The 20,624-nt window shown below is 33.9% G+C and overlaps 3 protein-coding genes and 1 non-coding gene across 6 annotated transcripts; 2 read left to right on the top strand and 2 right to left on the bottom strand.

Moving 5' to 3' along the window:
• Positions 1-587: 587 nt before the first annotated feature.
• On the bottom strand, positions 588-4,732 carry LOC140771642 (uncharacterized). Of its 3 annotated transcripts, none has more exons than XR_012106200.1 (4): positions 4,560-4,732; positions 4,295-4,419; positions 4,163-4,214; positions 588-1,023 (listed from the first exon to the last, which is right to left on the bottom strand). XR_012106200.1 is itself a non-coding variant. In XM_073113211.1 (4 exons), the coding sequence occupies exons 1-4, from the start codon at positions 4,619-4,621 to the stop codon at positions 832-834; spliced, it is 297 nt and encodes a 98-aa protein (XP_072969312.1). In that variant the 5' UTR covers positions 4,622-4,716; the 3' UTR covers positions 589-831. The 3 variants fall into 3 exon arrangements, 1 of the variants encoding a protein (XP_072969312.1); XM_073113211.1 differs by having other exon boundaries at positions 589-960; positions 4,366-4,419; positions 4,560-4,716; XR_012106199.1 differs by having other exon boundaries at positions 608-1,023; positions 4,366-4,419; positions 4,560-4,714.
• Positions 4,733-8,032: 3,300 nt separating this feature from the next.
• On the top strand, positions 8,033-8,113 carry TRNAS-AGA (transfer RNA serine (anticodon AGA)). The gene has a single exon. It is a non-coding gene; the product is annotated as a tRNA-Ser (tRNA).
• A 754-nt stretch (positions 8,114-8,867) lies between these two features.
• Positions 8,868-11,795, bottom strand: LOC140772251 (glycosyltransferase BC10-like). Its single transcript, XM_073114227.1, has 2 exons — positions 10,692-11,795; positions 8,868-9,863 (listed from the first exon to the last, which is right to left on the bottom strand). The coding sequence occupies exons 1-2, from the start codon at positions 11,226-11,228 to the stop codon at positions 9,222-9,224; spliced, it is 1,179 nt and encodes a 392-aa protein (XP_072970328.1). The 5' UTR covers positions 11,229-11,795; the 3' UTR covers positions 8,868-9,221.
• A 5,223-nt stretch (positions 11,796-17,018) lies between these two features.
• On the top strand, positions 17,019-20,602 carry LOC140772466 (two-component response regulator ORR3-like). Its single transcript, XM_073114553.1, has 5 exons — positions 17,019-17,252; positions 18,351-18,430; positions 19,745-19,822; positions 19,976-20,046; positions 20,221-20,602. Exons 1-5 carry the CDS (start codon positions 17,084-17,086, stop codon positions 20,429-20,431), a joined length of 609 nt encoding a protein of 202 aa, XP_072970654.1. The 5' UTR covers positions 17,019-17,083; the 3' UTR covers positions 20,432-20,602.
• Positions 20,603-20,624: the final 22 nt, after the last annotated feature.

The raw sequence follows: 20,624 nt of genomic DNA, 5'->3' as shown, positions 1-20,624 counted from the left end.
AAAAGAAAACAGAATAGAAGAATACAAATGGATAAAGAACAGAGTATAGAGTTTGTAAGCACTTACACAAAATTCTCAATCAGAAACATGATTCAATCTGTCACAATTGGATCAACTTCAACTCATACAACAGGATCAAACTATATGCACCAATATTTTGCATGAAAAACAATTATCTAATTTATTCATCAAGGCAGCAGATGTTGAGAGGCAGAGGTCTTGACTCTTTTAACAATCAGGCCTCTTCTTGTACACCTCAAACAAATCCCTTATTTGTTCAGGCGTCAAATATCTCAAACTTTCATTCCATAATTGCAGTGCATCTGGAATAATTATGAATATGTTCCTAATTAATCACTGCAAAGAAGCTTTATATATAGCTTGCAACATCTAATAGCAAGACAATGAACCCGGATCATAAGATCCTGAATACAAAAATGAAGACAGCAATGAGTAATGATCCTTTAAATATCCTTGATTTGTCTCTGGCACTTTTTCCTCAGCAGAACTTGGCAATTGATCAAAACGATTTCAACAATCAATTAAATTCTAAGGAAAATAAAAACTCATAATCTACTTACTATAGTTTAATTTAATATCCATGTGATGGTTATAATCTAAATGCAATAGATCTTTTCCTTTGAATTGGTTATCAGCATATGCTGTAATATAAGAGGAGCAATTACTTTCTTACAAGAAATTGAACTTGTCATTGCCAGTTCCTGAAAAACATTTAAGATTGCAGTGTACAATTTTTCATACTTCATCAGAATACAATGTTGTACCAGAGGTTCATGCAGCTCAACTACAATGCTGTCAATGGAAAAGGTATCATGGTGATCGAAGTTTAGCTTGTATAGTGTTCAACATTGATGCTCCGCATGTTATCAACTGGAGATCAGCTGTAAGTGCAGAATGTTTTATTTCCTTAAGCCAAGTACATTGATCTGCATGAGGTGCCTGGGGAGATCAAGAATTAGGGTTTCTACGAAATTTGTTCACAGAATCGGTTGCTAAATTTATCTGCAGAAAAGAAAACCAAAAAGGTCATCACTTGTAACATATATATATATATATATATATATAGAGAGAGAGAGAGAGAGAGAGAGAGAGAAGAGAGAGAGAGAGAGAGAGAGAAACACAATGCCTAGAAGGTGAAAAGAGAGAAAAAACGAATCCATGTTAATTGGTGACAGAAATTTCTAGAAAGGTTTTGGTCCAAAAAGACAGGACTTCATTTATTCCCCACAGGCCCATAGGATAAGCTATCTCAATATTTCTATCTCGAACATCAAATAAAAGAAATGAAATAAGAGAAGACATTTGGTCTTATCAGTCTAATGTGGGAATGTTTTGTTATGTTTGAATGGATGAAGTGGTAGAGCTCAGTAAGTTGGCTTCATAGAGAAGTAAATTTTCTATTCTGCATAGTTTGGTTTCACCTGGCATTAGAGTACTAGAAAGTCTAGGTTAACCCCTGGCAAAGTTACACCAGGAATCTAAGAAGCCTGGCTAATACATCAGAAGGGTCTGGACTGGCTTTTGCAAGTTGATACAGGAAGTTGTACTTATCTTCCTTGGAAAAATTGTGCAGACACATTCACATAAGTGCCTTCCTACAATAATGTTGTCTACTTGTACTTGCGTAATGCTAACTCATCTCTAATATTTTATGCTGGTTATCTGGTTGTTAGTTTGTTAATGTCAACCTTTTCATTCTACCATCTAGATGAACTTCTGGACTAAGAATTGAATTATTACCATTAGACATTACTCAAACTTATTCAGCTAGATATATTATTCTGCCAAATTCTTCTGCAAGCCTTCTGAAACTTCACTAGTTTTCTACCTGACCCTAAATGTAGGCAAAAGGTTTGGGTGAATGCTGGTAGTGATACTATTTATACATTTGAAACAAGATGCTTAAACCAACTAAAGTAACGAGTTGCAAGTTCTAATTATTTGAGAAGACAAAATAGATCATTTGTTCCACTTAACTATGTTTAATGTAAGGTTCTTTCCAGATAAAGTGCTATTTCTATCTATTTAATGTAAGGTTCTATCCAGATTAAGCTATACTTTCTCTTCTCCTATATCTCAGTCAATATCTTCCCCTCTCTCTCTTAAGGCAACTCTCAAGGCACCTTTTACTTTCAGTAAGATGAGTTGCCATACACAATGCATTATGTGGCTCATTTTTAATATGTCTAAACTTCCTCAACTGATTCACACATAACCTACTTCATATAAGTATTACACCCAACTTTCATCAGATACAGTCATTTCTTCTTCAACCTTTTCTACCAACTCTACTCATCCATCAACCTAATCATTATGGCCTGCACTCAATTATGTAAGGATACTAAAAGTAAGCATATCTACCTCATCAATTGGACCTTCTATTTTCCAAGTATTGTCAGAAAAAAAACGGATTTCTATCATATCCAATGTTTTGAAAGGTGCCCATAGTATGCGGATGCCTTAGCGGTCTAACATATTTAATATATAAAAGTTAAAAAATAATTATATGTGGTATATAATATATACTAATACAATATATGATATACTAATATAGGATAATATATACTATTAATACTATAGATTAGCATAGTAGCTCATCAAGCCCGCCAACTGCCAAGGCGAGCCACCAAGCTCACTACGGCAAGTTGACAGCCAATCAGGGGCTGTAAATAGGGTTTGTGGGGCAGCTCGCATGCCACCCCGCCAAATAATTTTCAAAACACTGATCATATCCAATCTATCTATTGGATCCAATCATCTAAAACTTTTGCTCCTACATCACAATAGCAATATAAAAAATATATCCTCTCAATTGATTTTTCAAAAAAAAAAAAACTTAATGAGAATAGTTTTCTTTATCACATTTGATTAGAATCTTTGGAGTAAGTGGAGCTTTCTTCAATCCCCAAACTATTGTTGCAGTAACTAAGATCTTTCAAAGAAAAAAAATATTATTCAATTAGATACCATCAATGAGGCAAGCTTCAATAGCAATTCGCAATGGGCAATAGGAAGGACCTAAAGTTTGAAGGTGACTCAAAATATTATATTAAAAGAACTATTAGAAAGATGTGACTATCATATCACAATTGTCACATTTGCTCCAACATCAGATTTTCAATCTAAAGAGTATATCCTCTTAACTGTATGAAAAATCCTTTACCCACAAAAATAGTTTCTTCCTTCATGATATTTGCTTAGAATCTTTTGAAGAAGTGGATCTTCCTTCAAATCCCTAAACTAGGAAAAACTATTATTGTAGTAACTGAGATAATTCAAACTGCTTTGATAATTACCAACAATCGGTCTCTAGTTGATAGATGTCACCATCTTGTTCTCCATCTTTGCAATAATTGTTACATGAAAACTTACACCATTCCTCCATCTTAACATGATATTAATTATCAAATACTAATTCTAAATATTAGAAATTACAAGAAATTAGAATCCACATGCAAGAATCATGTTAAGATAGAGGAATGGTGTAAGGACAAACAAATCAAAAGTTGAAGTTTCTTCTAATGGTTGAATTAAAGGACAAACAGTTCAGAGACATGGAAATCAATTAAGACAAGAATACAACTGGAGCACTACCTAGATGTGCTCCTAAAGATCCAGGAAATGGCCAACTCTTACAAAGAGCTGAGGGATTATGAGTTAAACCGTAGGATACTAGGATGAGAAAAAAAATGAAAAAGACAGAACTTAGCAATAACAAGAACAAGTCCTATGTTTTAATTGCTTCTTGGGCTATATTCATGCCTCTCAACTTTGTTTTGAACAATTTCCTTTATCAAATTGAGATTGTTGGTCACTCCACTACAAGTGATATCCTCATATCTTATCCTTAACGAAAGCTATCTGTAGCTAGGCTGTCATGCAGTCATTTTCCATTGTATTTCACGATAACAGCACTAGAACATATTCTGGCACTGTTGGTCTATGACCTCTTTTCAATTAAATAAATAATTAAAATCTCAGTAAAAGTTTAACTTGACTACAGCATTAACCCAGAAAATCTACTGAGAGCTTTTAAAAAGGAACAAAAATTCATATAGAAATAAAGATACTGCGATTAGCTAAGAAGTTGCAAACTATCAAATAAGGTATCAGAACACAAGTTTACTCAATAATTAAATACCGTTAGTGAGACAAACTTCAGCAGAGATTTCGCAATGGGCAACACGCAGAACCTGAAATTCGAAAGTGACACAAAAATTAGAACAAAAAGAACAGCCAGAAGAGGTCTGATTTTGAAAAGAAAAAAACACACGCCGAGATCAAATGACTAATTTTTCTCTCTTTGACGCAAAATTCACATCAGCTGTTAGTAAGATCACTAACATTCCTCTTCCACCGGCTAACGCTTCTTCCGACGGATCCTTCCACTCGTCAAATCTGCAAAACAACAAAATTGGCGCCTTTAAGATGAAATCTCTTGTTTGCTTTGTGCAGAAGTGTTAAAGTAAAATAAAATCTTTACATATACAAAAAAGAATTTAAAAAAAAAATCGAGAGAGAGAGAGAGAGCGCTTTACATCCAACCGTAGCGGCGGTCGAACAATAGCCGCTTCGGAGGGTCTGAGGAGCTCGCATTCATGTCGCTGCGATGAGAGAGAAAGAGAACGCGAGAGAGAGAGAGGAAGGGAGGAGATGGAGATTGGGGGCTTTGTGTGTTGCGGTGAAATGCAACTCAAACTAAACTACTTCGAGTTCGAGTTCGAGTTCGAGTTCGAGTTCGAGTTCTCGAGAGGACGAGCCGCTCGAATATAGTAACCTTTTGTTTAAGATAAGAAAAGATAGTAAACTAGCCGAGCTCGGCTCATCTCCAGCGATGAGGCTCGAGCTCAGCTCGATAGCTCGATAGCCTTACTGAACTGAGTCCGATAAACATAATAAAATAAGTCTAATTAAAATTTATAAATTATAAAATATAAAATTAACACATATAGTAATACAGAAATAATAAATAATTTACATAAAGATCCTAATTACTCATGTGTATATATTAATTATAATACATCCAATCGAGCTAATTAAGCTGAGTTCAAGCAAGCAAATACTAGCTCAGCTCAACTTGATTACAGTTTTGAGCCTAAAAGATCAGCTCGATTAGGTTCATTTAGAGCTCGAGCCGAACCTACGGGCTTTCTTGATAGCCCTAGCTAGGATTAGAAAAATTGTCGGTCATACTTACAACGATTTTATTTACATTTTAAATTCAACTTAATTTAAAATTAATATTTAAAATAATTTAAAATTCAAATGTTAAAATAATTTTTCAACCCAATTTTTTTTATAGTTAATTAGCTAAATTAGTTTGGAAATTATAAGTGTAAGAATAGAAAGGCCTCTAAAATATCTATATATACCTCATCTTTGCCTCTGAAAAAGTACATAGCATCAAGTTAAAATTTTTTAGCATCTCTCTCTGCCCCCAACCCAAATACAAATATACAATCATCTCTAAAAATTCTACCCATTAACAAGCCAATCAGCATATTTATTGGCTTCAAGTATACATGATTTTTCAATTTTAAAATTAGCGGAGTAAATGAAGAATGTAATATGCACTCATCACTCGTGAGCTCACATGACACATGCGATGCACGTGACAAAACGGACAGGTATCGCCACAATAGTAAATCTACACTCATAATAATCCACTCTATAAGAAAATCATGCTAGAATCCAAATAAAGCTGTTAGCATAAGAATTTATGTATATATTAGACTAATACTAAACAACTATCAAGGCCGGTAGAAATGCATAACCACACAAGTCACGATAAATCATCAAATTTACAAACAATATATGATAAAAATACAACTAATATAAATATAATTTCCCTTATTATACAAATTATTATCTCATATAATGAAATACAAATGTATAATAGTGGTACAATTAAATTCTCATATAAACTATCATCTATATCATTTATTTCTAACTCACCTCGTCTTTGCAATGCGATATTCCTTCACGATATATCGATTTACTATTAGATATCACATATCTAAGAATTAGAAAAATAAAGAGAATTATGAGCTAAATGACTTAATGAGCAGACCTTGCTCTGAATTAGAGACATTAAGAAGAGAACGAGTTATATACTAGATAATGTAAAATTGAAAAAAAAAAATCATGCCATGAATAAGAATGAAAATGTGTGCATAGTAATACAAAAATCTCATATAAGATACGATAATATTATAACATCACCAAATATAACAACATATAATGGATGATAATTAGGATCATATTACAACAATTTCAAATATAATAACATATTATACATGACAAATAGTAAATACTCATATGTGTGGGAATGATAGAATCAAAATTTAACATTATAGTCATCAATCTCAATTTCAATATCATCCACTATGTTAAATCTAGGCTCATTAAGCTATTGAGGCAACCTCTTAAGGCACCATTTAGAAAGGGGCTCCATATTATTTAAGTGCGTATAATTTATTATATATGTAGATGTACTTCCATAAATAAGAAAATTTAAAAATAGTTTTATGCTCTTTGTAGATAAATTTTATATAAGTAGAGCACTCTGTTGTATTTTAATAATAAAAGAAATTTTAATGGGTATTATAATTTTACAATTTAGTATTATTTATTTTAGGAAGGATACTATTTAGAATTTTGCCTATGACCACCTACAAATGTCGATCCGACTCTACCTAGGCTAGAGTACATGCTCTCCACTCGATATTTAGTTTTACAATTCTCTCTAAAAATCTAAAGTGTACTCTATCATACATAAGAGTATATCAATTATAATTATACTCTATAATACACAAAAGTATATTAATTATAGTCATACTTCGTCATACACGAATATAATAATAGTCATAATTATACCTTACCATATATAAGAGGATATCTGTCATAATTATAATTTGTCACACATAAGAATACAACTATCAATCACAATTATACTCTATCATACATAAGAATATGTCTAATATCAATCTAGACATAGTATCCCTTTGACAATTACCACAATAATATATTTATCTAGTATTATAATTGATTATGCATATTAGAAACCTAAGTGGTAGAAGAGTCAAAGAAAATATAATGATATTTATTCTCCAATTATATATCTTTTGTATGTATACTCATGTTAGAATTAACTCAATAAACAAAGTGGGAATAATATGTCTATCTCCAATCATCTCTATATCGCTCATATAATTATGCTGAAAATTAAAACATAATACATACATATAATAAATATATTATATATCTTAATTTAGAAAATATACCTAAGGAGCAATATTACTTACCATGTGACCAAAGAATACTTAAACACATATTCCTTACGGTTATCAATCAAACATCAAACTCCTTGCTGGCCTAGTTCAGGGGGTCTCAAGTAGGGGATTTGAGATCTGATAATATTCATGCAGTTTGAAGTTAGTCTTTTATTCAATTAGAATACATTCATATAAACACAATGATTTAAATTAGGTTTATAATTATCCATTTTACTTTTATTAAATAAATAAATGTATATTATATATTTAATTATGATAACATTAATATGCTACTACTACAAACTATTTTTTCAGTAGTAATTCTAGCTACGCTAATTATAGAGTAACATTTAATGGCTAAACTCTTCTTATATAAAAAATACAATGACTAAATATATAATTATAATTAAGAATATTAGTATGTCTTACTATTAAATTGAGAAAAATCTAATTCTTATCAGAACAAATATATTAAGAATATTAGAATGCATTCGTATAAACATGATGATTTAAATTAGGTTTATAATTATCCATTTTACTTTTATCAAATAACTAAATGTATATTATATATTTAATTATGATAGCATTAATATGCTACTACTACAAACTATTTTTTCAATAGTAATTCTAGCTACGCTAATTATAGAGTAAAATATAATGGCTAAAATCTTTTTATATAAAAACATACTATTAAATTAAGAAAAATGTAATTTATTATAATAGTAATTGTCCACAAAGTGGTCGTGCCGGAGTGGTTATCGGGCATGACTAGAAATCATGTGGGCTTGCCCGCGCAGGTTCGAATCCTGCCGACCACGTATTTTTTAGCCCTCAAATTATTTTAAACTATTCTCGAAATTATGGAGAAAGTAATTAATTTATTGTAAAGATAAATGGACGATAGGAGAAAGGGAGGAGGATGTGGAGATATGTCAGTGTATTTATTATATATGAATAGCTTTATAGGATATCTATCTTCTAATTGTTTCTCCTAACAGCTTTTCAGCACAGTGGTGTAATGATTAATTGAGTCCAAACACTATCTGAGATGACAATTTGTTGAGCTGATATAAGCACTGCAGAAATTAACACTTTGGTCAATAGATTCATCAGCTAATTACTAGGATTTAAAGTCTGTAATGTTATATTGGAAAAGATAAAAGATGTTATATTTTAGACTTAAAGAATACAACAAGATGAGTTAAGTTAATAGAAAGAAAAGGGCAATTATCATTATGCTGAGAAATTTTCTCTAATAATTTTGTTATTTATTTATTTTTTATTTTTTTTGTGTTAGTTTGATGGAGAGATTTAAGTTTCCTATTATTACTTAAATCATGTGAAATGATACATTCTATGGGGGCATACTTTACACCAATCTGAGTTAACAATTTGGACAAGGTATCAATATAATACAAACTTCAACAGACATCAAAGTTGAGGACCTGATAAAGATAAATGTCAAGATTCATATATACCAAACCTTGCACATGGAGAGCATATAATTCCAGTTTCTCTACCCACTTCTTTATCCAAAGATTATTCTCAACAATCCAACAACCAATGCCAAGCTGTAGATTAAAGTAATCTGGTAGCAATCATTAGAGAATCTATCTAACATCCCAGACATTTGTGGAGTACAATACCAAATGAATATGAGTTGCTATTCACAAGATTAGTATTGAATAAGTCTTTAAATATCCTCTTGTACAAAAGAATTTTGAAACTAAAAAAAATATAGAAGATCCCTGTTAAGTAATTCGGCAAGCAACTTAACAAGTGGATCGATCGATTTGCCCCCAAAGTCTATGCACCATCAACCAGATAAGATGCTAAGAAAGCCATCTCTAGTATATCTCTACCATAAGAAATGCCCCCTCTTTGATCAATTAGGGCTATACATGTGGTGATGGAGCGATGAAGAGCTCAAAAATCCATCACTGTCTTTGTGAGGTTGAGTAGCGGTCTCAGAGCACTAGGAGAAAACTTCCTGGCAAAGAGGAAACAAAGTGAAGTTGGACGAGAATTGTACATACAAAACGTTCCATTGTTTCTAATGGCCTGGATGAATTCAACTGTAATGCTTGGAGCACCGTATGTTGCTGGGTGAGGACCTCCTCTTGACCAATCGACCCAAGTCACACTCCTGTTTGCGTTCAAAGCCCCGTGAAACATGTTCAAGTACGTCGGTATGTAGTGCTCATCAGGATAACACGAGGGTCTGCAGTACTTCCTAAACAGGGAGTAGTACTTGTAATCTGCAACAATATTCACAGCCAATTCTCGGTTGAGTTCGAACCATTCTGACCCTTTTCTCCATTGAGACAGCTTGATATCGGGAGCCATGTGACGGTTGTAACGTCCACGACATTGTTTGGTATCTTCATAATAAGACTGTACAAAGCTGGCAGCTGAGTTTATGAGGTACTCATAAACAGTTGGAAAATTGTATAAAGGAATGCAGCTCTCAGACAGAAGTACAAAACGCTCATTTGAGAAATCAAGTAAAGCATTGGCCAACAAGCGCTTCTCTGCATCAACCAATGTCACTGATCCCCATGACACCTCCTGCACAGAAGCAACAGAGTGCTATTAGATGCAATGAGATAGTAAACCATCTGAGAATGCTTCATATCAACTGTCTGTGCTCAGAAAAATAATGTAAATTCTAAAGGATGGAACAAAGTTTTTTTACTGTCTTTTGTTGGAAAGCAGCTAAAAACTCTTTATGGAAACAATATGTATGCATGCATATCTATGAATTTTACCTAATTTTAGCCGATTTATCAGGAGCTTTCCTCAACCTTACATATCTATGAATTTATGTATCTTCAAGACAATGAAAATTTCTACAAAATAGGAACTTTACAATCATGAATAGAACTACTCTGCAACTTTAATTGAAATATACATTCAAAGTTTCACAAGAAAGTGGCATAGTTTCTAACTCTTATATTCCAAAGTTACACTATATTTTGTAAAAGGATGTTAAATACATGGCATTTAAATCCTTTCTATATGGAATAATCTGAACAATAATACTAAATTTATGCTGAACAAGTAGGGGAATAATTGCATAACCCCATGCATTGTGAAACATTGCTCTAATGTGCACAAATAGATTACAACATGTTTGTTAAGTGAACCTACTGAAGTATGATCGGTTTTCTATTTCAAAGAACAGCGCACATGATATGGTTCTTATCTAACATAATGACCTCTGTGTTGTTTCACTTAGTGTACTCTATTATAATACTAATAAATAAGAATGCGTTGCCCATAGTACAACTCCTACAACTAGCAAAAAGATTAAGATGAGCACTCCAATAATCAGATGAGAGATTTACCAAAAATTATCAAAAAGAGCAGCCAGGGAGTTGAATTATGCTATCTAACCTCGCTTGGAATCTGACGGCCATAGAAGGCAGAAGTCTTGGACACATTGAGCTTGTAATCAGGAAGTGTGTGCATATAAACTGAATACAACCCTTCGTGGCCTTTGAAGAACCTATCCCACAGCGGCGCGAAAGGCAAAGGCCCCCGTGTCATAAACATGAAGGCCACCTTCGGCACTCTCTGAAAGGGATACTCCATTTTCGGCACCATTGACGCCCTCCAGAAAAGCTCGTCGTCGGACATGGTATGCATCAAATGCGTAGGTTTAATGAAACTCTTTAAACTCACGCAAGCCTTATCACAACTTGCAGTGTACATGGTCGTCGGGAAGAAGAGCTCGGCCTGCGACACATTGGAGTTGCGCATGAAATGGGCGCTCGCGGACAAGCCGAGGATCATCCCTGCCATGAAAATGACCAAACAGGTCACACACTTCACCAGCCCAATAGACCAACCCTTCCTTGGAGTAGGAGGGAAGAAATCTGAATCCATTTCATCCATTCTGGTCTTGAAACCGGGCTTCATTTCGCTCCACATGCTCTTATCACCGGTCTTAATCGAGATTGACTAAGAGTTGATGGAAACTACAATCCAATATATGAAACCCGACCCACCAAAGAATCAACACCAACAATTTCGAAGGAAGAAGAAAGATCAAATTTTGACGCCAGAAGAGCACTCAACAACAACTGGAGTGAAAGACCCAAATCTTATTTTCCCGGAATACTAACAAGAAAACAATCGGAATCAAATAACCCTATCTATGGCGATCAAACCCAAAATAATCTGGAAAGATAATTAAAAATCTTCCCCTCCCTTTCCCCCTCTCCTCGATCTAATCTGCAGCTCCAAAACCTAATACAACTCCTCCCAAATCCAAGCGCTAAAATCGAGTCGCGGAGAAAAGGGAGGGAAATCGCCTTAAATCAATCAAACACCGCGAAAACTTGCCGAAAGACCAACTAGTAGTCAAATAATCGCTATCGATCGCAGTCGCCGCTCGAAATCCCTCTTCTTCCCGTTCTCTTCGTCGAAATCCGCGAGCCGCAACGACGCGCAGAGAGAGAGAGAGAGAGAGAGAGAAGAGGGGAGACTCAACTGTCTTCTTTTGGGGATGAGGAAAAGTAGGGAGGTGAGAGCCGTTAAAAAAGGACTCGGAAATGGAACCAGGCTTGTCTTCGAGTGGGACCCAAAACGAATATGCTCTACGAAATTGGTTAGTGGGCGGTGCCATCAATAGACGCGTGCCGGTTTTCCACTTTCCAGCAGGCAATTTTGCATTGCAAGGAGGAGATGGTGACCGAAATATATTTTTATTTATTTATTTACTAAAATAGATTATCTTAAATTTAAACATTCTTACTGTAACTCTAAAAGAAAAACGTTTAACTCGTAAAGTAAATTCTATTTTAAATGAAATATTAATATTTTTATTGAAATGCTTTAGATAATACTTCATATTCCATAGTCTAGAAAGATCTTTAATTAAAAAAAAATTAATAGTTAAATATTTTGTTAAGTGTTTTATTTAGTAACTATTTTTTTTAATTTAATTTTAGATATTATTTATTTTGATAAATAAACTCTAAAATAGAGCTAGTTTGGTCAAAAAAAATACTCTTGCAAGGAGGGGCAATATATATTTACCGTTTTGCCCCTCCGAGACCCTTTCTGGGGGTGGGCATGTGGAGGGACCGGAAATGCATTAATTGGAAGGAACGTTCCTCCTGATCTCCTCTGTTGCTGATGCACTTGAATTCAGACTTACGTGGGTAAAATGGTTAGTGTTGGCAATGGAATTTATTTATTATTTTAATTTAAGACCGTTTAGACGGGAGCCGACCTAGATAATTAGGTTAGACAACTAAATCAATTCTCTCGATAAGATATGCTATTATCAATAACATGCTTGATCTTCGTAAAATAATTGAAAAGAAAATGTAAAATACTAGCCTCGCCGTATTAGTTCGGATTTATAATCGTCAAGATAATCTCAGCTTGGCTCAGTAACACACTAATTTTTAATACAATTATAATTTATATCTATAAATTAAATTATATAATTTAATAAATATATATAGAAAATATTCTGAGTTAGAAATAGAAATCGAAGAGCTAGCTCGACAATATCAGAAAGTACTCTCTAAATAAATAGATTAGATAACTGAATTAATCTCTACTAGATTATACGGAGATTAAACATTATGAGTCAGTAAAACTCTCAGCTAAAGAGCTATAGAACTTATAATTTTCTTCGTGAGTTGGTAAGAGACAACTATTGAGCTACTATTAGGCTATACTCTAGTAGTTGTAACCAATTGATTATATTGTTCTTCTATTTGAAAGAATGAGTCAAAGGTGAGGAGAATTGGTATAGATAATTAGTTCGGCAAAGGGTGATTTTAATTTCTTTTGTTGAATTGGATAATAAAGAGATTGAAAGACTCGTTATAGCGTGACTGACCTGACCAAGTAAATGTCTTATTTTATGTGCAAATGGATTGCATTTTATGCCACTTGGAATAAAATTTGTCTATGACATCACCAATTAATTACCAGATGACACTCTATGCTATCAAGTCTGGATGGGCTTTAAATTGGATAAATTAATGGTTGACCGATAAAAGGTCTTCCTTAGGGATAATTTTTTCTCACTCCATGAACTATCACTTATTTTCACGATGACTCTCTAAACTTTATTTTGGTACATTCTGACCCTTTAAACTATCAAAAATGTTTTATATGACTCATTTCGTTATGGTCCTGTTATCTATTTTCATCCATAAATTATCATGTGAAGATAACGTGATGATAATATGATCAGAATAGCCTTATATGCATATAAAAGCTTAAGATAAACTTTTATGACGACCAAAATACCTTAGTTCCTAATTTTTTAGGCCTTAATTCCTCTTCTTCCTACTCTTCCCTTATCGCTCCTATCGTTTCCGGCCACTACGTCGTCTCCCTCCACCTTGACAACCCTTCTCAACTTCTCCGCCTTGTCATCAACATCGACAACGTTACTGGCTTACTCGCTGGCAATTTACCCTTTGTCTCCACTCGACCCATCCTTCCTCTTTCTCCTCAGTCAACCCAATTTTCTCCAAACACTCTTCTTTCTTTAGTCCCCAATCTCTATCTCTCTATATATAATGTAAATCAATCTCAGTTCACCTCTAAGCCTCTTCTTCTTCCTTCCTTTCTTCCGTCCTTACCTTCACCATTATCACCATTTCCTCCTCCGTTGCTGCCAAAATTAAGCTCACCAAGCTCAGTAAGACCTTCAACTCTACCAAATCCGCTAATCTATTAAGATCGCCAAGTCGAATACCACTAGCTAAGGCCCAAACCAAGAAACCTCTCAATTCCACCTCCAAGCCAACCAAAACCTCCAGAAAGGACATCAACGCCCCTCTCCACAAGCCCACCGAAAACATAGTCCGGCCTCTCCAAGGCTAGCGAGCAAATGCCGCGTAATGTCGAGTTGGAGGAGTCATCGTCGATAGCTTTTCTATTTCCCGACCTTGATGACCTAGTTTGACGACGAAGGCAAAGTCGGCATTAGCTTTAGGGAGAAAATAGTGTTGGCAATTGGGCTTAATCGGCCATTGGGGAGGAGATGATGTTGGTGATCAAGAGAGAGGAGAGGAAGAAAAGTGGAGGGACATGAGGGCAATGAAGAAAATTATAAAAATTAAAATATTTAATATTAGCTAAACCACTTAATTAACCCATCATTATTATAAGTGGAGAGGCAATATGGTCAATTCATTAGTTTCGTCAACGGCATCAAGGGTTAAGGTATTTCTAATAGTTTAGGGAGTCAATGTATACGAAAAAAAATTTAAGGGGTTATTATAGAAATGAGTGATAGTTTAAAGGGTGAAAAGGAAATTAAGTTATAAAAATGTTTTTCTCTTTTTTTTTTCTTAGAATGACGACTTTCCTTGAAATAAATAAATAACTACTACGTTCAATTTGTCTCCCATTGAAAAATAAAATAAAATCTAGAATTACTATTCTAATTTTTCTATCTTAAAATTGTATATGTAATGTAGAGATGGGTAATTCAACGTTTAGTTATAAATTAGAAATAATAGTGTAATAATTAATTTTAATATGATATAAAATTGAGATAAAAGTATAAATAAGAAGTAAAAATTAACTAAAACACTTTTGATTTGATAGATAAATTCAAATTAAAGTATTTTTATTTTTTATAGGTAAGTAAGAGAAAGAGGAGATAAGTGGAACAATTAAGCGAAAAATTTAATAAGAATTATTTGTGGAATGAGATAAGTGAGTGGAAGGATAGAGTATTTTAAAATAATTTTAGACAAATTAAGGGTGAATTAAAATTGAGCTTATACATAGAGTATAATATAAAGAGTTTCTAATCTAGAATATAAATAATTTGACATTTGATTATAAATATAGAATAGTATTTCATTTACCTATAATAGAAAAAAAATAAGAAAACAAAAACCATACAACCATCGCCAGGTCTTCAAATATAGAGCCCAAGAGCCCGGTGCACTCCAATATATCATTCTCTATATTTATTATTTAATTAATATAATATATATTTTTTGTATTATATTTTAAATCACTTAATAATTCCTCTTAATATTATTATTTTTTAATAAAAAAATATATTGTTAGAAAACTCTCATCGATATTTTATAATAAGACTAATGTTCAATAGTTTTAGAAATAATTTTAAATTACTATTTTTTAATTAAACGTATCGAAATTATATTAAAGAAAATAAAAATAAAAAATTTAATATTAGATTTATTTTAAAGATCTAGATGAGACCTTTCCAATAATACTATTTTTGATAAAAATTTATTAGCAAAACTAATTATATATTCAGTTTAACTAATTAGATTATTTAACAGAGGATACATACGAAATTTAAATTTTCAAATTAAACTTTTGCAGGGCAAAAGTGAAATTCTTTAGAGTTAAATAGTATTAGAGCTAGGCTGTAGTTGGCTCTAAATATGGAGCCCCTTTTGAAGCCCGTTTGGAGCTCCACCGAGCTTCAAATTTAGAGTTTTGGAGTCCTGTTGGAGATGCTATGAGGGCTGAAAATAATCTCTTATTGCAGCAAATCAAGTGGATAAATAGACTATGAGTTTTTGACTAATTTCATATTCCCAAAAATTATTATAATTTTACTGTAATTTTTTGAACTATATATTAAAATAAAATTAATTTTAGTAAATAAGTATCTACATAAGTTTTCTTAAATTAATTGTTGTTAGAATATTTAGAATAACCTTTTTAGATAATAAAATGCTTTCATCAAAATCTCACTCTTTAAGACAAAATGTTCAAATACAAGTTTCGCTTATATAAAAGAAAAGGTACTACGTTGTGAACTATAAAAAATAAAAATAGAAAAACAGTTTGACCCTAGCTCGGTGACTCAACGGTGCAGTGGCCAGGAAGATTAGCGAATTAGTTCGATACTATTTAGTTTGGAAGTTTAGTTCGACAACATTACAATTCAGTATATTAGTTTGATGAGATAATTAGCTCATGTGTAACATGCTTCAAGGTTTAGGTAATACCTTTATACTTAAAGACCGGTCTATATCTAGCCTACGAGCTCTTGAAAGATAAAAAGAGAAGAAAAAGAAAAAAAAATCGCTTTCCTATTAATAAATATTTTAATAATTATTTTTTAAAATACTATAGTTTTTGCCTGGTGGGTTATTATGTTTTTTTATGTAAATATTTATTAGAGAGAGCAGTTTACAAAGTGGCTGTTACTATATATATTTTTTATCCAAAACTAGCAGTATTTCATTAACACTAATATTATTAAGTCTTTTTATATCCTAATTAACAGTTAATTAATAGCGCTTTAAAATTGAAGAAGAGAGGCTAAATTAGAAATAGGGTTAAACTATGCGGGGGTAAATTGGGGATGGCAAAACCTCGACCAAAAGCTCAACAAACTACCTCGTAAATTGTAAATTTCCTTGTTCAGTGATGGCAAAACCTCGACCAAAAGCTCAACAAACTACCTCGTCCCCTTCACTTTCTCAAAGACTCTCGCTGTTAGAATTATAGCAGCAAAACTCGATCCCTCCGGCCACCCCGTACCCACTGCAGCGGGGCCCGATGTATAACCACTCATATTCCGACACGTCAAATGAGAATGGCGTTTGCTGTCTAAGATAAGTCAGCAAAATCCTAGTCCGCTATCCAACGCCGCTCTTCTCTCCCCATATTTATACCTCCAGATACCCCATACGCGGAGTCATCTCTCTCTCTCTCTCGCTCTCTCTCTCTCTCTCTCTCTCTAAAAGATTGAGCTGGGAATCGAAGAGAGAGAGAGAGGGGGGGAAAGGCGAAGAGATTTCGAGAGGAGAGCAATGGCGGATGTGAAGGGGAAGGAGCAGGAGGTCGACGGCGGAGGCAATAGCGGTGGCGTTGGAGAGGTAGGAGGAGATGTCGTGATCAGAGTGTTGGTCGTCGACGACTCCTCCGTCGACCGCAGCGTGGTGGGGCAGATGCTCAGGAAATGCGCGGTGAACTACGAAGGTAATTCGCGGGAGTTTGCTCCTGAATGCTTCTTATTGACATTTCCTCTTCTCGTGGTTTGCTGTTCTTTGATTTGTTTCGGCGTTTGAGAGAAAAAAAAGTTGCTTCTTTATGGCATTTAAGTTCGAACTGTTTAGTTGATGACCGCTTCTTCTTGTCATTCCTTTACGTGGGTCTTGCTTACCTGTTGAGAGAAATGGCGATGTTCATTTTAGCATTTGGGTTTTGATTATTGAAGGTGATTCTTGGAATTGTGTTCTCTCGAATGCTTTTCTGATAATTTTGCTGTTGTTTTGGATGGTTTTAGCTCAGAATTTGTAGGGTGGAGTACGTTGTTTGCTTTTGTCATTTCGTGTTGTAATGATTTGTCGTCTTTTGGATCGTTTTTGCCTTTGGATTTTCTTGTTACATTTGCAATGATTATTCTTGCTTATAGGGATTTGTTCTTGTTTGTAGAATTTTCTCTTTTCTAATTGTCCATCTTTCCTAAAAGAATTTTGGATTATCCTCACGTCCAGAGTGAGATCTTCAAGATGAGTTCTCTCCGTCTCCTCCTCCTTTAGATCGAGGCAACCAGGCAAATCTAACTTGCTTCAGCTTTTCGTTCTCCTAAAACTCATCTTTTACTTCAAAACTCTTTTAACTTAATCCATTCATTCTTGCAAATTGGTAATTTTCTTATCGTGAGGATTATGATGGTCGATTAGAACTTTCATCTCCCAAGATTCTCTCTCATTACAACTTCTTTATCCATTGGGTGATGAAACTATCCTGTTCAATAAGAACTAAAGTCCAATAAAGGATATCTGATAATGTGTTCCAGAAAAACTTACTGGAGCATTTAACCTTTTCATTCATCATAAATAAATTGCAGACATTGTAAAAATGAAACCATCTATGTTGTTTTTGCCAAGTGATTTCAATTACATCCTATTTTCTCTGTTTTGTTCATGTATGTATGTCTGGTCTATCTGACTGTAATGACATAATTTTCTAGCTTAGTTCTTTGTCTTAAACAACCTTATTGATATTCAAATTGAGAGTTTGATTGATATCTGCGGCGTTAAACTTTCCTAAAGTTTTCCATTTATATTTCAGTGATTTCTGTTGATAGTGGAAAGAGAGCACTTGAAGTACTTGGTTTGACTGAAGAAAAGGCTGAAGCATCCCACATTAATGTAACTCAGCTTTTATGATAGTATTTATCAGTTTATTCAAACTTTTCCCACATTAATATACACCTCATCACATAGACCAACCAAAAGGGTGCTTCATGATAATCTCTATTTCAAACTTGCTGCTGAGACAATGAGATGATTACATGCATCAAACTTTTGAACTTCCCAAAGAGACTTAATAAGATATCAATTGCACACCATGCTCATCCTTTGGATCATAATGATATCAAATATTAATCAGACAAGAATAGGCCTGCTAAGTGCTAACTGCTAACAAAATTTAAACAAGAACTACATGGACTATGGAGTAATTTATTCTCAACAATTGTTGGTAACACAGTTTAATAAAGGGAACAAGCAATGAAGTATCTTTTAACCTCCAAAGATTAGCTGGGCTCCTAGAGGTCTGATTCTAATAATCTTGGAGGTTTCCATTTCAGGTGATAAATACTGGTTTGGATTGGTTTCAAGTTGACATTTTACTAAGTTTTGTAAAAGAAGAAAGTAAAATAAAGAGTAATGTATTAATTTACATTTTTCTGTGATATACATGAATTCTTTACATTAAATGAATTATTTATGATAGAGGTAATTGAGCGCATAGAGACTTAATAAGATATCAATTGCTTAAGACCATGCTTTCCTATCTTTTTCTCTTTGGTCTTTAAGTGCGAGTATGGTGTCTCTGGTGCTTAAGACCATACAATTCTTTTGTATGATTCTTTAAGTGCTTACAGTAGTCTCTTGACTGATCAAGGATGTGATCCAAGCAACAGTCTCATGAGGTTCTTTGATTGTGTATGTAGAGAAAAGATTTTTACCTAAATGTTTGATGGTTTGCACTACTTTGGTATCAAATACACCATATCAATACTGTAGAATTTGGAATGGCTTCTCTCTTTCTTCTGACTTAACAACCTTTGCACAGAAAGGTTTTTACAAGGAACTCTCCTCACTCCTGTAAACTTTACAAATTGCACTATCTATCTCTTTCTGTTTTTTTAGATAGGAATGGGAGTTTCTGACCTGGTGTGACTTTCTGAATTCTGGAACTTCCAAATTATAGAATCCTCAGTATCATTTTCAACTGTAATCTCGTTCGACTAGAGTTTTCAGGTTTAGATTCTTTCGGTTCTTCATGATGAATTTGTTATAGTGTTGGATCATTGAGTTTGGTAGGGGTTCTTTGTTAATCAACTTTTATTCCTCATGAACTTTATCTTTTAATTCCTACAATTAGAAGCCAATATGCTACTTTCTATCCGATTTATCCAAACATTGCACAACCTAACGAATCAAATGCTGTGTTTTCAGGACCAGAAGATTGATCTGATACTTTCCGACTACTGCATGCCAGAGATGACTGGCTATGACCTTCTCAAGGCCGTCAAGGTATGCATCATTTGACCCCAATTATTTATCCTAGTCTATCCAATCAAACTCTTAATCACTTCAGAGACAATGCCAAGTAATTTTCAAATTTTATGAACCTTTTCTGGACTTGTTTCTGCTACTTTACTTACTTCTTTCATTTGTGAAAGCCAGGACCACAGCATCACCAAATCGATACCAGTAGTCATAATGTCATCTGAAAATAATCCCGAAAGAGTCACCAGGTATAGCCAATTCCACTATGAATCTTAATTGACAATTTTAATAAGAGCACTTCCTGGATACTGCAACTATGGCCATTTGGTGCCCACTGTTAGTAATTGCCTATAAAATTAGAAAATGGAAGACTGTCATATTTTTCCTGCTTAAACCCTGAGTGGCGCTTCCTCCTTATTCAGGTGTAAAGCCACTGGAGCTGAGGAGTTCCTCCTAAAACCTCTAGTGGCGCAGCAAGTAGAGAAGCTGAGAGACTATGTTAGGAGGCCAACATCATCTTTAGATCCTCCACCCATGGCCAAGCCAAGGGACAGGAGGAACATGTCTATAGATCTGACTGCTGCAATCAGTGGCCCAAAGAGGCATCTGCGCCGCGCTAGAATTGCAGTGTAGATGATGACTTTCATACTTCCATATGCTCAGAGCAGTTTAGATGATAACTTTCATACTCGGAAAATGGTACATAACATATGATCTTTTCTTCCTCATGTAATTAGAACATGAGGACACTGAGCAATCTCTTGTTCTTTGTACTTGATACCATATCGTTAATGACAACAGACAGTGATCTTACAGAGAGTTCTTT

Source organism: Typha angustifolia, chromosome 12, assembly GCF_048772165.1.
Source record: "Typha angustifolia cultivar Huaian chromosome 12, ASM4877216v1, whole genome shotgun sequence".
NCBI lineage: Eukaryota > Viridiplantae > Streptophyta > Magnoliopsida > Poales > Typhaceae > Typha > Typha angustifolia.
This window is presented reverse-complemented; position numbering and strand designations above follow the sequence as displayed.

What these genes read in the sequence shown, in the direction of transcription:
- LOC140772466 (XM_073114553.1), top strand. Translation starts at nt 17,084, where the DNA reads ATGGCGGATGTGAAGGGGAAGGAGCAGGAGGTCGACGGCGGAGGCAAT. An exon ending in ACCTTCTCAAGGCCGTCAAG is followed by an intron (nt 19,823 to 19,975) that starts GTATGCATCATT and finishes TGTGAAAGCCAG; the next exon opens with GACCACAGCATCACCAAATC. An exon ending in AATCCCGAAAGAGTCACCAG is followed by an intron (nt 20,047 to 20,220) that starts GTATAGCCAATT and finishes CTCCTTATTCAG; the next exon opens with GTGTAAAGCCACTGGAGCTG.
- LOC140772251 (XM_073114227.1), bottom strand. Translation starts at nt 11,228, where the DNA reads ATGTGGAGCGAAATGAAGCCCGGTTTCAAGACCAGAATGGATGAAATG. An exon ending in GCCGTCAGATTCCAAGCGAG is followed by an intron (nt 9,864 to 10,691) that starts GTTAGATAGCAT and finishes GCTTCTGTGCAG; the next exon opens with GAGGTGTCATGGGGATCAGT.
- LOC140771642 (XM_073113211.1), bottom strand. Translation starts at nt 4,621, where the DNA reads ATGAATGCGAGCTCCTCAGACCCTCCGAAGCGGCTATTGTTCGACCGC. An exon ending in GACCGCCGCTACGGTTGGAT is followed by an intron (nt 4,420 to 4,559) that starts GTAAAGCGCTCT and finishes GTTGTTTTGCAG; the next exon opens with ATTTGACGAGTGGAAGGATC. An exon ending in TTAGCCGGTGGAAGAGGAAT is followed by an intron (nt 4,215 to 4,365) that starts GTTAGTGATCTT and finishes TTCGAATTTCAG; the next exon opens with GTTCTGCGTGTTGCCCATTG.